Source organism: Mytilus californianus, unplaced genomic scaffold, assembly GCF_021869535.1.
Source record: "Mytilus californianus isolate M0D057914Y unplaced genomic scaffold, xbMytCali1.0.p SCAF_20, whole genome shotgun sequence".
Taxonomy (NCBI): Eukaryota; Metazoa; Mollusca; class Bivalvia; order Mytilida; family Mytilidae; genus Mytilus; species Mytilus californianus.
In genome coordinates, this window is record NW_026262669.1 from 4,358,030 (window position 1) to 4,374,727 (window position 16,698).

A 16,698-nucleotide genomic window follows, 5' to 3' on the forward strand; every position below is an offset into this window, starting at 1 on the left:
TTTTCAACATTCAACATTCGTTTAACATTCAACATTCGTTTTCAACATTCGATTTTCAACTTTCAACATTCATTTTAAAGATTCAACATTCGTTTTCAACATTCAACATTCGTTTTCAACATTCGTTTTTCAGCTTTCAACATTCGTTTTCAACATTCAACATTCGTTTTCAACATTCGATTTTCAACATTCAACATTCGTTTTCGACATTCAACATTCGTTTTCAACATTCAACATTCGTTTTCAACATTCGATTTTCAACTTTCAACATTCGTTTTCAACATTCAACATTCGTTTTCAACATTCAACATTCGTTTTCAACATTCAACATTCGTTTTCAACATTCAACATTCTTTTTCAACATTCGATTTTCAACTTTCAACATTCGTTTGTAACATTCAACATTCGTTTTCAACATTCGACATTCGTTTTCAATTTTCAACATTCGTTTTCAACATTCAACATTCGTTTTCAACATTCAACATTCGTTTTCAACATTCGATTTTCAACATTCAATATTCGTTTTCGACATTCAACATTCGTTTTCAACATTCGATTTTCAACTTTCAACATTCATTTTCAACATTCAACATTCTTTTTCAACATTCGTTTTCAACATTCAACATTCGTTTTCAACATTCGATTTTCAACTTTTAACATTCGTTTTCAACATTCAACATTCGTTTTCAACATTCGATTTTCAACATTCAACATTCGTTTTTCAACATTCGATTTTCAACATTCAACATTTGTTTTCAACATTCAACATTCGTTTTTAACATTCATCATTCGTTTTCAACATTCAACATTCGTTTTCAACATTCAAAATTCGTTTTCAATATTCAACATTCAAATTTTTTTTTTTGTTAAACATTTTTTCAATTTTTTTTTCTTTTTTTTTTTCAACATTCATTTTTAACATTCAACATTCCTTTTCAACGTTCGATTTTCAACATTCAACATTCGTTTTCAACATTCAACATTCGTTTTCAACATTCAACATTCGTTAATTTTTTTGGACATAAATTAGGCCGTTAGTTTTCTCGTTTGAATTGTTTTACATTTGTCATTTCGGGGTCTTTTATAGCTGACTATGCGGTATGGGCTTTGCTCATTGTTGAAGGCCGTACCGTGACCTATAGTTGTTTATTTCTGTGTCATTTGGTCTCTTGTGGAGAGTTGTCTTATTGGCAGTCATACCACATCTTCTTTTTTATATATACTAACGGTGGTCAAGTATCGTGATAGCTCTGGTATAGGATCGTGAAGGAAATCTTATCGAGAAGACATTTGCTAGGTCAATTACTGATATAATTTAATGAACAATGCAGACAAATTTACAACAAAAATAAAACTGTCTGCCAAATGGTGTAACATTATGGTCAGTATCTTAGAAAAATCAAGGTTAAAAATTAAACCGTTTTTACAAAACTACAAAAGGCAGATTGCTGCTCGACATTTCTATGACATTAAATATGTAAACATACAAGATTTTTTTCATAATTCGAAAATGTCATTCCATGTTAAACTTAATAATTTAAATGGTTTTTAAAGTTCTTTTATGTAAGCATATTGAGTGATTTTGCAAAAAAATGAAATATTTATATAAACATTATTTTGTAGATCGTTAAAGATCGCGAACCGCTTTTTGAAGATCGTAAAAAGGATCGTGAAAGATCTGATGCTACGAATACGTTTAACTCATTATCTAATCATATTATAATTTAAATTCTTAGTTTAATGACCCATTCAGGTTCTCTATTTTTGGTGCATAGGGCTATAATCGTTCATTTAATACATTGGATCTGATTATCTTATAGTACCACACCGACTAGGTGCTTTATAGCAATATCAGTCTATTTGTCCGTCCTTCGTAAGTTTTGATTTCTTATACAAATTTAAGATTGAGAATAGAACCTAATCGGCTAAACAGTTCAAACTGGACATCATGCACATTCGATCGCGAGGCACGGTATTGGATTGGTAATTTCCCCACTTAAGTTGGTACAATGAGATATAATAGCTAAGTTTTAACAGACTGAAGTGATCGAACAATCGAGTAATATAACGTCATCTTGGTACATTTTTAGTGTATGTCAGCGCAGTCACGAATTAGTCCAACATTGTCATACGATGTACACACGAACGACGCTTCTTTAAACTGAAGGTAGCAACCCTTTAATTATAAAAAAGATGTGGTGTGATTGTCATTGACCAAATGACACTGAAATTAACAACTATACGTCACGGTACGGCCTTCAACAAGGAGAAAAGTCCATACCGCATAGTCAGCTATAAAAGACCCCGAAATAACAAATGTAAAACAATTCAAACGAGAAAACTAACAGCCTATAAATTTATGTAGAAAATAATGAACGAAAAACAAATATGTAACACAGCAACACACGACAACTGAATTACAGGTTTCTGACTCTAATTTAAAAAAAAAATGCGTACACATGCATATATATCCAGGGCGGATGCATTAAGCATTTTATATACATATATACTTTTACTTTCAAAAAGTTACGCTCCTGAAGGTCGTTTTATCTTGGAAATCTACTTATTTAGACACGTTTTTAGTTATTTTAATAAATTTCGGAAAAAAAATGAAAGCATTAATTCGTATTAAACTGATAACATACTTCAACTAGTTGCAAGTATATCAATTGGTAAAAGAAAAATTGTTTTCTGACTATAAAGTTTGGTCCGTCTTGGGACGTTTACGCTTTTTGATTTGCACTTTTTTAGTGGTTAAGTGCACTTAAAATTTTAGACATTTGCGCTTAAAAAGAGGGCATTTGCGCTTTATCAACATAACATATAAAAATCATTTAGTATAAAAGAAAAATACATTTATATACAGCTAAAATCATCAACATTTCCCCATCATGCTTGTATCAGACGGACAATAACACTCCAAGAGTATGGAGAAGAGCAAGTTCCTTATAACAACCACGACTATTTCTTAAAGTCAATAGGTACAGCAGGTGGTTTGAAAAAGAAATTTCGGTCTTCACAAATTGAAACTATCTTAGATAAACTATAATGGTACAGTGCCTTGGACTATTCGTTCAACAGAATAACCACAAGAGGAATATAGTTTCCAATTTTAACCCACTGATAAGAAAGCTAATTGAATAATTTCGGTCAAAATTAAAAATTTTCCATCCACAAAAGTTTCATTTCTCTATCGTTTTCCTCAGAAACGTATACCATATTTCTTATAATATTTCTGGTTTACCCGAAAAAAAAAATTCCTGATTTTGTCGTTTGTTCGGAAAAACTTTCAAAGAAAATGTGAACATCTTACAATGATTTTTGTAAATTTTCTTAAGATTACAGGTATACAACTATTAAAGGTAAACAGCACAAATGTCTTGTCAGTTTTGTTCAGGTGTATCAAAATGAACGGTTTCAAGGGGAAACAACTTTTATTTTACTGAACTGTATAACACACCAAAGATTCAGTTTCAAATATATCATTATATATTTGAATGTGACCATTATAGGTACAAAACGTGTTTATTTTTTATTGAATGCCATACACTTGTATTGCGCCTTTTGTGTTTTCTACTGCATATTTTCTAAATCTTATTGCACAGTATTATTAGGAAAGTTGAATCATTTTGACAGACATAATTTATTTCGGATTTTTCCGTGTTTTGAAAATACAGCAGATTTTGCCCAGATTGTGAAACAGAATTACAATTAATTACATTCACGATCCGATCGCAATGCTTGACCACCATTAGGTATTCTTTCACGATCATTTTTCTCGATATATACCGAATAACAGCCTTGTTCTTAAATATTTGTTGTAAAGGTACACAAATGTTACTCGATATACTTGTACTAAGGTATGATATGTCAATACATATTTCATCATGAAAGCATTAATAATCTAAAAGTATTCATTTTCATTCGAAATGGGATGTTAAATTGGTAGATTACCCAATGAATTCTCTTCTTATCTAACATATCATCCTTTCCCAGTAGCAACTTCAATTTTCAGCCATTCATCTCAGATCTTTTAACTCGTATGTCCTACTTAACAACAGATTGATTGTTTATTACATCTCAGTCGTCTTTAATATTGCATGAAATACCTGCCACTGAACGTAGAGCAAACCACTATTAATCAATCAACAAATTTTGATAGATTTTGATGTATGCCAATTACAATGTGTATTTCATCATAGAAAAATGAATAATGATTGATTCAGGCTCACGTGTAGACAATATAAATTAATTTTAGAATTCCTTCCGTCGTTTTTCTGTTTTTTGAAATTCATATTTCAAACATTTCTCTTACATTTTGTGAAATGCGTGATCAACAAAATAATAATTAACATGATTAAAAAAAAAGACAAAATGAATATGGATTATAACGTTTAAAAATTCTTTCCTCGCCTACCGAAACAAGGCTTGGAATGAACCATTTGATATGGCTCATATAATACAACACGAAGTAGTTCATAGAATCGGCTGCTCGGAGTTTTATGTATTTTTATTTGTATACATGCATTGCTTTTAGTTTTATTTGTATTGAATACCGTTGTTTTTTTTATATAACTATCTGAGATATTCTGTACGGTATTTATCAATTATGAAAAGGTTTATTAAGCTAATGAGATAAAAATAAATAAATATATTCTAGTATTTTAGAGATGATTAAGAAGATTCAGATTCAGATTTAATATTTTATCATACTAGTCTCACTTCGTGCAATGTATATATACAGAACATACAGAGTATAATTATACACAATGTAAAACATACAAATGTTGAATGTTTAAAACGAATGTTGAATGTTTAAAACGAATGTTGAACGCTTGAATGTTGAATGTTGAATGTTGAAAACGAATGTTAAATGTTTACAACGAATGTTGAATGTTTAAAACGAATGTTGAATGTTTAAAATGAATGTTGAATGTTGAAAACGAATGTTGAATGTTGAAAATCGAATGTTGATAACGAATGTTAAATGTTGAATGTTGAAAATCGAATGTCGATAACGAATGTTGGATGTTAGAAACGAATGTTGAATGTTGAAAATCGAATGTTGAAAACGAATGTTGAATGTTGAAAACGAATGTTGAAAGTTGAAAATCGAATGTTGAAAACGAATGTTGAATGTTGAAAACGAATGTTGAATGTTGAAAACGAATGTTGAATGTTGAAAACGAATGTTGAAAGTTGAAAATCGAATGTTGAATGTTTGAATGTTGAATGTTTAAAACGAATGTTGAATGTTGAAAACGAATGTTGAATGTTGAAAACGAATGTTGAAAGTTGAAAACGAATGTTGAAAGTTGAAAACGAATGTTGAATGCTGAAAACGAATGTTGAATGTTGAAAACGAATGTTGAATGTTGAAAACGAATGTTGAAAGTTGAAAATCGAATGTTGAAAACGAATGTTGAATGTTGAAAACGAATGATGAAAAAAAAAATTGAAAAAAAAGTTTAACAAATAAAAAAATTTGAATGTTGAATGTTGAAAACGAATGTCGAAAGATGAAAATCGAATCTTGAATGTTGAAAACGAATGTTGAATGTTGAAAATTGAATGTTGAAAACGAATGTTGAATGTTGAAAACGAATGTTGAAAGTTGAAAATCAAATATTGAAAACGAATGTTGACTGTTGAATGTTGAAAACGAATTTTGAAAGTTGAAAATCGAATGTTGAATGTTGAAAACGAATGTTGAATGTTGAAAATCGAATGTTGAAACGAATGTTGAATGTTGAAAACGAATGTTGAAATGTGAAAATTGAATGTTGAAAACGAATGTTGAATGTTGAAAAAAAAAAAAAAAATATTTGAATGTTGAATGTTGAAATCGAAAGTTGAATGTTGAAAATGAATAGTACCAAAAAAAAAAATTGAAAAAAAAGTTTAATAAAAATTTTTTTTTTGAATGTTGAATGTTGAAAACGAATGTTGAATGTTGAAAACGAATGTTGAAAGATGAAAATCGAATGTTGAATGTTGAAAACGAATGTTGAATGTTGAAAATCGAATGTTGAAAACGAATGTTGAAAGTTGAAAACGAATGTTGATTGTTGAAAACGAATGTTGAATGTTGAAAACGAACGTTAAAAGTAAAAAATCAAATATCAAAAACGAATGATGAATGTTGAAAACGAATGTTGATTGAATGTTGAAAACGAATGTTGAAAGTTGAAAATCGAATGTTGAAAACGAATGTTGAATGTTGAAAACGAATGTTGAAAAAAAAAAAAAGAAAAAAAAAAATTGAAAAAAAAAGTTTTACAAAAAAATGAATGTTTAAAACGAATGTTGAAAGTTGAAAATCGAATGCTGAAAACGCGAATGTTGAATGCTGAAAACGAATGTTGAAAGATGAAAATCGAATGTTGAATGTTGAAAACGAATGTTGAATGTTGAAAATCGAATGTTGAAAACGAATGTTGAAAGTTGAAAACGAATGTTGATTGTTGAAAACGAATGTTGAATGTTGAAAACGAACGTTAAAAGTAAAAAATCAAATATTAAAAACGAATGATGAATGTTGAAAACGAATATTGATTGAATGTTGAAAACGAATGTTGAAAGTTGAAAATCGAATGTTGAAAACGAATGTTGAATGTTGAAAACGAATGTTGAAAAAAAAAAAAAAAAAAAAAAAAAAATTGAAAAAAAAAGTTTTACAAAAAATTGAATGTTTAAAACGAATGTTGAAAGTTGAAAATCGAATGCTGAAAACGCGAATGTTGAATGTTGAAAACGAATGTTGAAAGTTGAAAATCGAATGTTGAAAACGAATGTTGAATGTTGAAAACGAATGTTGAATGTTGAAAACGAATGTTGAAAAAAATTAAAAAAAGAAAAAAATTGAAAAAAAAAGTTTAACAAAAAAAAAATTTTGAATGTTGAATGTGGAATGTTGAAAACGAATGTTGAAAGATTAAAATGGAATGTTGAATGTTGGAAACGAATGTTGAATGTTGAAAATCGAATGTTGAAAACGAATGTTGAATGTTGAAAACGAGTGTTGAATGTTGAAAACGAATGTTGAATGTTGAAAACGAATGTTGAATGTTGGAAATGAATGTTAAAAGCTGAAAATAGAATGTTGAAAACGAATGCTGAATGTTGAAAACGAATGTTGAATGTTGAATACGAATGTAGAAATGTGAAAATCGAATGTTGAAAACGAATGTTGAATGTCGAAAACGAATGTTGAAAAAAAAAAAAAATAAATAAAAAAAAAATTGAAAAAAAAGTTTAACAAAAAAAAAATTTTGAATGTTGAATGTTGAAAACGAATATTGAATGTTAAAAACGAATGTTGAAAGATGAAAATCGAATGTTGAATGTTGAAAACAAATGTTGAATGTTGAAAATCGAATGTTGGAAACGAATGTTGAATGTTGAAAATCGAATGTTGAAAACGAATGTTGAATGTTGAAAACGAATGTTGAATGTTGAAAACGAATGTTAAATGTTGAAAATGAATGCTGAAAGTTGAAAATCGAATGTTGAAAACGAATGTTGAATGTTGTAAACGAATGTTGAATGTTGAATACGAATGTTGAAAGTTGAAAATCGAATGGTGAAAACGAATGTTGAATGTTGAAAGCGAATGTTGAAAAAAAAGAAAAAAAAAAAAAAAAAAATTGAAAAAAAAGTTTAACAAAAAAAAAATTTTGAATGTTGAATGTTGAAAACGAATATTTAATGTTGAAAACGAATGTTTGAATGTTGAATACGAATGTTGAAAGTTGAAAATCGAATGTTGAAAACGAATGTTGAATGTTGAAAACGAATGTTTAAAAAAAAAAAAAAAAAAAAAAAAAATTGAAGAAAAAGTTTAACAAAAAAAAAATTTTGAATGTTGAATGTTGAAAACGAATATTGATGTTGAAAGATGAAAATCGAATGTTGAATGTTGAAAACGAACGTTGAATGTTGAAAATCGAATGTTGAAAACGAATGTTGAATGTTGAAAACGAATGTTGAAAGATGAAAAACGAATGTTGAATGTTGAAAACGAATGTTGAATGTTGAAAACAAATGTTGAATGTTGAAAATCGAATGTTGGAAACGAATGTTGAATGTTGAAAATCGAATGTTAAAAACGAATGTTGAATGTTGAAAACGAATGTTGAATGTTGAAAATGAATGTTGAAAGTTGAAAATCGAATGTTGAAAACGAATGTTGAATGTTGAAAACGAATGTTGAATGTCGAATACGAATGTTGAAAGTTGAAAATCGAATGTTGAAAACGAATGTTGAATGTTGGATGGAAAAAAAAAAAAAAATAAAAAAAAAATTGAATGTTGAATGTTGAATATTGAACCAAATTGACATCCGTGGTTTCATGATATAGTATCAGCTCAATAATATATTTGACGAATGTTGAATGTTGAAAACGAATGTTGAAAGGTGAAAATCGAATGTTGAAAACGAATGTTGAATATTGGAAAAAAAAAAAAAAAAAAAAAAAAAAATTGAATGTTGAATGTTGAATGTTGAATATTGAACCAACTTGACATCCGTGGTTTCATGATATAGTATCAGCTCATTAATATATCTTCATAAGAGATGTCTTGACTGAGAAAGACTAACAATGGTGTATTATGATTGCACTAAAGGAAAACTCGTCTCCACTTGATAAAAACACCCTGATAAATTATATTGGTTATTTGCCAATTAAAAGGGCAAACAATATCCGCATTCAGGACCACAAGTTTACACAAGTTTTCCTGTGTGACAAAATTTTATATTTGTTTTATTAATTTGGCAGGCGCACATCAAATATAACAAGCTGCATGCGCATCATCATTTTATTTTCCATAGCGGTCCCGGTTCTATTACACTAAAAAAACAAGGTGGAGTATGGTACTATTATATTAAAAAAGAGATACCTTAAATGTACGAAAATAGTTTGTTTATTTAAACATTTGATTCAGCAGATATAATATTTTCAGCAATTAACAGTACTATAGTATATAAGGCAAGGTGTCATATAGCTTTATTTTACATATAAAGCTTTATATTCTCTGTATAACATGAGCTGCGTCGGATAGAAATCGACCGTATGCAAATGCACGTAAACATGTGCATGTATAAGACTTTGATTGATTGTTGAACATTCAAACACGTAATAAAAGACGAATTTGGTTTGTTTTGTATGATTTCTTATATCAACTCATTTTTAAAATAGTTACAGACTTTGCATAAAGATTATTCCTAACAGATATATTGATATTCATTTGCTTAAGGTCGGTTTTTATCCGACGCAACTAATATGTTGACAGGCAACATGCAGATAATTAGTTCTTAAACATTTATTTCAGCTTTTAACCTTGTTGTCATAACATCACTGCAACACCGGTGTCACTTCACGCCAAAACTAGTGGCCATGGGACTATTAGTTCACATCTTTGTTGCAATTGTCGCTTTAAACCTTGTTGGACGAGCCGCTCTGCAGACGAATCAATCAGTTCTTGATCAATTTCCGGAGTTTAATAGTTTGAAACAAAACTGTGAGAATTTGAAAAGGAGTTATCAGACTATTCAGTCTGATCTAGCAACAGTCAAATCGAAGCTTCAAAGTTGTAAGTTTACATAAAAATTTTTACATTAAAAGAGGTTGGTATGATAAGAGACATATTTTGGCCCAAGAAATTGAATTAGCTGGACAAAAAACTGCGAAAAATATAATTCGTGGGTTTGCCATATTTGTATGAGATATGTAGAACCAAAACGTCACTTTATGAAATGTTAAAACATACTTGTACATTTCTACCTAAATATGGATAAAAAGATCTCAAGAATAAAGATTTTTTTTGTACGTTTTCTTTAAATGCTAATTGAAAAACATGCAAATATGTAGACAACAAAAACATTTGTACTGATATTGGAAATACTCATGTCCTATTACCGAGTTCAAGGGGTCAAATAAGTTGACTGGTCATAACTTCTGTATTTTTCCTCATTTCTTCTGAAAAAGAGTTCAATGCAAAACAGTCCAAATTTGTTTTTAAAATATGGTTTGCCGTTCACATTTGTCAGAAATTAATATAGAATATAAAAAAATCTTCAGCGATTAAAACAGAAAAACATATTGATACCATGGGTTATGACAAGGTCAAAATACAAATAAAATTTAATTTGTACATGACTAACACATGGTTGTATACATAAACGTTGTTGTAACCGCCTATATATATATAGATATACCAAGTGATTGTGCCTCGATACTTTATTGTAAACTGTCACTTATAGGTAGAGGAAATGATGTCAAATGTCATTTCAATACTCTTATGTTTTAGTTTCAGCTCCGCGACCAGCCTTCTTAGCAATATGGACAGCAGATATAGTTACGTTAAGGAGTAATGACATAATCAAATTTAATCATATTGTCATAAACGTAGGCAATGGTTATAGTCCCGGAACAGGAAAATTCAAGGCCCCAAAACAAGGAACTTACTTTTTTGGAGGTACAATAGTGTCTGCTCCCTCTGATCCACTAAGTATGATGCTGATGAAAAGTGGAACAGCTATAATGGTTCCCTATGCAACCGGAACACAAGGGGATAGTTACACATTTACCGCCGTCCTGCAATTGAATGCTGGAGATACCGTTTATGTCCAGAACGATAATAAACCGGATAAGGCGTATGGCCGTTACCATTCAACATTCTCTGGATTCATGATATAAAAACTTGAAATCTGATCCGTCTGTTCATTATATACTGGGATTTTGAAATGCAATATATTATGCTTATTTTCTCCAGCAGCCATTTATAATTTTAGTCAGTGAGCAGTTATTGAAAGTAAATTTCCAGATAAACTGATATGATAAACTGTCAAATACCTGATAACAGAAATATCAAATAGCCACATGCACATCAGAAAACAGATATGCCAAACTGCCAAACTAGATGAAAGAAAACAAACTGTCATTTTCCATAAAAAAAGAAATTACAAACTGTTACACGGCGCCTTAAAATAAACTGAACACACCTGGATACATATTGCTTCGCTTCGCTTGCTTATTAATTAACAAATAAATATCTTATTCTTAAAGTACTGACTTGGTGTTTCTATTTACTCTTGTTAATTGTTCTAAATTCAGTCGGGATTAGGTATTCTAACTCTCGACGAACACAATGTTTTTAATTGTTCTAAATTCAGTCGAGATTAGCTTTTCTAACTCTCGCCGAACGAGATTAGCTATTATAACCTTCACTGAACGGGATTAGCTATTCTAACTTTAGTCGAACACAATGTTCAATCGTAAGGTTTTGTAACATGTGAAATAAGGACATGAAGGATGTACCTACGGAAGCCCATTCAGGACCTCCCGAAAATATAATTCGAATTCGATATCACGAATTTAAATTGTTATCACGAATTCTAGAATTCGTTATTACAGATTAAATTCGTTATCATGAATTTATGGAATTAGTTATAACAGTTTTTGTTATTCGTAATAACGGATTAAATTCGTTATCACAATTTTTTGTAATTCGTGATAACGGATTAAAAACGTGATAACGAACTTTATAATTTGTTATTACGGATTAAAATCGTTCTCGCGAAATTTGTGTAATTTGTTATCACAGTTTTTTTTTGTAATTCGTGATTACTGAATAAATTCGTTATCACAGATTATTGTAATTTGTGTTAACGGTTTAAAATCGTTATAACAAATTGTATAATTTGTGATAACGGATTAAATTCGTTATAACTATTTCTACGAATTTGTGATAACGAATTTAATCCGTTATAACTATTTATGAAATTCATTATAACAATTTTAATCCGTTATCACGAATTACCAAAAAAATGTGATAACAAATTCTACGAATTCGTGATAACGAATTCAATCCGTGATAACGATTTATACAATTCGTTATCACGATTTATAAAATTCGTTATTACAATTTTAATCCGTTATCTCGAATTACAAAAAATTGTGATAACGAATTTAATTCGTTATGACGAATTACAAAAACTGTTATATCTAATTCCGGAAATTCGTTATCACGAATTTAATCTGTTATAACGAATTCTTCGATTCGTGATAACGATTTGAATTTGTGATTTCGAATTCAAATATATATTTTTGGGAGGTCCTAAATGGGCTTCCGTATGTACCAGCAGAACAGATGTGTTTTTTATTGTTTGATATGTCATTACCGTGAGCATGTTGGGTGATAAGCCGACAAAAATCATTTGTTCTAGCGCGTACGTTTCTCTTTATTGTCATATATAATTTTGAGCGTGTCACACTTCCTTAGATAAGCCATACATACACAGATAGTGAATAAAGTTCTTCATCATACTGGAGGGAAATATCCGGGATAATTCAGCAATTTGATTGACAGGATATATGAGCTCATATACCCTGTGAAGATCCTGAACAACATTTAATATTCCTGCTAGATAACAGGAGTTAGTCTAGTGACAACCTATTTATTTCCGATTGACTTTATAACATCGTTATTTTAAGAGCTGATCTCAGAGAAAACCATGCAAAATTTCAAAAATTGTCCAGAAGCAACTATTGAGATTTGGTTTTTTGTGTTGTTTGTTGGAAGGTCCAATGACTCAGCATCACTTTGAAAGTGTTTCAAAATTATACCTGTTTGTGCTATTTTTAGTAACACGTGTTTATATTTTTAGCAAATGGGAAATCCGAAAATCTTTGAAATTTCATTGAAATCGCACAATTTTTGAACTTAGAAAAAAAAATATTCTGTTTTATATAATGATATATTCTATGATAGATCACAAAATATATGTTACAAATTAATGATAACTCATTGTATTGTCTGTTGTGTGGAAATTGGAACTCTGTCAATATTTAGAAGTTGTGTCAGTTTAGAGAGATACTTACGAGAGTTGTTTTCTGAGACTTGTAACTGTTAAAATAACGCTTAAAATTCTAATATTTTTGGCTAAATAGGAATAACCCCTTTTAGCCAAAAATATTAGAATTTTAAGCGTTATTTTGTGATAAATTATTGATGTTTAATAGCTTTTGCTGGTGATTTGATTATAAGCTGTATTTAGTTCGGTCAAAGTTACAAGGGAATTGATGCGAAATACATGAAATTTAAAGGATTTTTTTAACACATTCTATGATATTAGCTTAATTTTTTTTAGCCATATGTTTCAAAATGTTGCAAATTATAATCCCAAAGGCCATAAACATTTCACCATGAAAAATTGAAATTCATATTAAAAAAAAATACATTTTGCGGTAAAAACACATTTTTCAGCAAATTAATCAAATCTTCTCAATAGAATAGTTAAATGACAATGGATTGTTTAAAGGTTTCATTGTTTGTTTTGATACTTTCTTCATGGAAGACCCTTAAAGATATCCCAACTACATGGTGAATCTTTGGTCATCTTTTAGAGAAGCTGTTACCTGTTACCTAGTCTTTATCTTCCTCCTCCAGCAGGAGCTTCGCTTCTACAGCGTACTTCTTTATTTGCACCCTAACCCTTACACACAGGGCACTCATAAAATTGCTTAAAGTATATGTTCATAAACGTTGTTATTAGAAACAGTAACATATATACAGCATGCGGACTTATCCATCACCATGTAAACGAAGTTAACTATTTATTACTCAATCCACTCGTCCAGATTTCACTATTTATGTATCTATATATTAAACAGGCTAAACACTCCTGCCCTCGTATTAACGTTTACTGTTCAAACACCATCCTTGTTTAGTTGTTATCATAAAATCTAAAAGACTTTCCACTGTTCATTAGGTAAGCAATTATTTTATATATAACACTCCTGCCCTCGTATTAGCGTTTATTGTTCAAACACTATCCTTCAATCGGTCAACCAATTCGTGATTGTGAAGGTGCAACTTATGTAATGTCGATTTCAGTCGTTCTTCCTCATTACATTGTCGAAGCAGGTTTTGTTTAAGGAGATCACTCTGTTAAAGAAGTTCGTACAGTTTGGAAATGCTTAAGAGTAACGTATTAAATGAGACATTTAACGCCATAAGGTAGAGCAGAGGGTCTGCTACTGGTGGGAAATGGAACTTTACAATTGAAAATTGTCCTCTTTTCCCTGAGTGTGACCTACCGAATACGACTTATAATCGTATGTGTTCTTACATGAGAAACAGGACGAGTGCCACATATGGAGCAGGATCTGCTTACCCTTCTGGAGCAACTGATATCACCCCCAGTTTTTGGTGGGGTTCGTATTACTCAGTTTTCAGTTTTGTATTTAATGTTTAATTGTCTTTTGGTCCTTGTTTTTTTGGCCATTGCGTCGTCAGTTGAGTTTCGACTTATGAATGAGTGTGAATGTCTATTTGGTATCTTTCGTCTTTCTTTTTTATTCATTAAGTATGTCACAGATTCTAGTTTGAAGTCTCCCATATAAATTTCCTGTTACAAAACTTTGAATATTTCGAAAAACTTAGGATTTTCTTATCCCAGGAATAGATTACCTTAGCCGTTTTTGGCACAACTTTTTGGAATTTTGTGTCCTCAATGCTCTTTAACTTTGTACTTGTTTGGCTTTATAACTATTTTGATCTAAGCGTCACTGATGAGTCTTATGTAGACGAAACGCGCGTCTGGCGTATTAAATTATAATCCTGGCACCTTTGATAACTATATGTGTCAATATCGTGGAAATATGAAGATATAAAGAAGACTTACTTCTTTCGGTAGTATCCTTAATCTAAAGTTACTTGGAAATATAAGCACTGATTGAAACGTGAAAGGTAAAATAACATAAATACCGAAATTCAAAACGGAAAGTCCCTAATCAGTTGGCAAAATCAAAATCTCAAACACACCAAACGAATGGAAAACAACTGTCATATCCCTGAAGTGATACAGACATTTTCTTATGTAGAAAATGGTGGATTGAACCTAGTTTTATAGCTAGCTAAACCTCTCACTTGTGTAACAGTCGCATAGCATTCCATTATATTGACAACAATGTGAGTTATTAGTGACAGAACATCATCAATAAATTTCAAGGTGAAAAAAGAACTTTGCAAGATGCATTTCTGTATGGATGCCGCTTAAATTTGGCAAATACTGAAAAAAGAAAGAGCTAGTTTTAGCAAATTCAACCCACGACTGCCTGCCTGTATACTTTTCATATAGTTACGACTAAATAAAAAAAGAGAGCTTCAATTTAACAGCCTAATTCCTTCTTAATGGAGCTCTTTGCATTCCTGACAACATGTGATAAAAGTTCATATCATTAATTGCTTTCCGATTATTTACGATAAAAGCACCCGAAGTCAAAGCGTTGGGATTAGAAAAACAAATATGTAGTTTCTTTAAGTAATTCTGCCACCGATTTAGATTTAATTTTGTATTACTTTAATCATAATTTCAGTTTTAATTCTGCTTTTTTAAGAAAAAGTGTCCCAATGTGAAGGATTTTCTATTTCAATTATGCAGCATCAACCTATCAATGCAATATTTGCCACTCCTGACAAACCTTCAATAACTTTAAAATAATGTGGCCATGAGCATCACCGAAGAGACATAAATTATCAAAATGCGCGTCTTGTGCAACAAAATTGATACCGTCAATGTTATTATCTAGGTATGACATTAGATTTCGTTTTTTTCGAGATATCATGTAGTTACTTCTAAAACAACCAATTTTAAAAGTATTTCTGAATAAGCTAAATCTGAAGGACATCTACCACTATTATCGTCACGGATGCAGATCTGCTAAAGCAATCACTTAACCTTCATTTGAATCAACATTACAATAACCTTATTGATGAATACGGATGCACATCTGTTTCCGGAAATACATGTCATGCTTATCAAGTACTTGACAAAGCAACGGCAAATAGTGAAATTTTATACTTACTGGAAGATTTTAGTACTGTACTCTTATATAATTTCTGACTTAACAGACGCTCCTCCGCATACACCAAGTTTTAAGTTACTAAGAAAATCATATCTTATTTTATTTGAAGGAACAAAAGAAATTTAAGACGTTATATCTCCATCATGGATGGTTTAAATCTTAATCTAAACATGTTAAACCTATTTTGTTAAACAATGATTAATCATTTGTTTTCTATTATTTAGTTTGGCGTCAACATACACAATTTCGTATGGATATCTGCGATCAATTTGTCCTGGTATATTTGTTCACACTTAGGTGTCAAACCGAGCAAGTTGTTGAAAGACAAATAAATTTGAGTTTCTTACGTTTCCAAATACTACAAAAAAAAAAGAAAACACTTTTACCATTTACCTGAATTGGTAAATGAGCAGGTCACAAAGCATTTATTAACCACATAACGAGCGTTTGCAAACACACAAAAGATTATTATTGTATCGAATCATTTCCCAACAATTAACATAAAAGTCCAAAGCTACCATTACAGTTGGTTACTTTTTAGAATTAGTTTATTTAAAGGATCGATTAGTTTACCCGGATCGTATCTAAATTTACGGGCTCGGTAAACAACATCACCGTAAAAAATTAAGATGTTTACACAGTTTTGGCTGCTAGAAACCCAATTTTTGGGAAAGTGAAAATATATTTTTCTATACTGTATGTACTATCAGCTACATGTATGTTTTTGGCTGCTGGATCCGAATATTGTTATGCTAACCTGTATGTCTGCCTCGATCGCCCGATGTGGCGGAGCTTTAAACTGCTGTCATACAATTGGTAGGTTAAGATA

The 16,698-nt window shown here is 30.4% G+C and overlaps 1 protein-coding gene across 3 annotated transcripts; it reads left to right on the forward strand.

Annotated features, from left to right (window-relative positions):
- Positions 1-8,757: 8,757 nt before the first annotated feature.
- On the forward strand, positions 8,758-11,065 carry LOC127731608 (complement C1q-like protein 2). 3 transcript variants are annotated; one of them, XM_052240391.1, is made up of 3 exons: positions 8,758-8,862; positions 9,331-9,591; positions 10,309-11,065. In XM_052240391.1, the coding sequence occupies exons 2-3, from the start codon at positions 9,396-9,398 to the stop codon at positions 10,695-10,697; spliced, it is 585 nt and encodes a 194-aa protein (XP_052096351.1). In that variant the 5' UTR covers positions 8,758-8,862; positions 9,331-9,395; the 3' UTR covers positions 10,698-11,065. The 3 variants fall into 3 exon arrangements, with proteins under 3 accessions (XP_052096351.1, XP_052096352.1, XP_052096353.1); XM_052240392.1 differs by having other exon boundaries at positions 8,768-8,905; XM_052240393.1 differs by having other exon boundaries at positions 8,768-8,872.
- Positions 11,066-16,698: the final 5,633 nt, after the last annotated feature.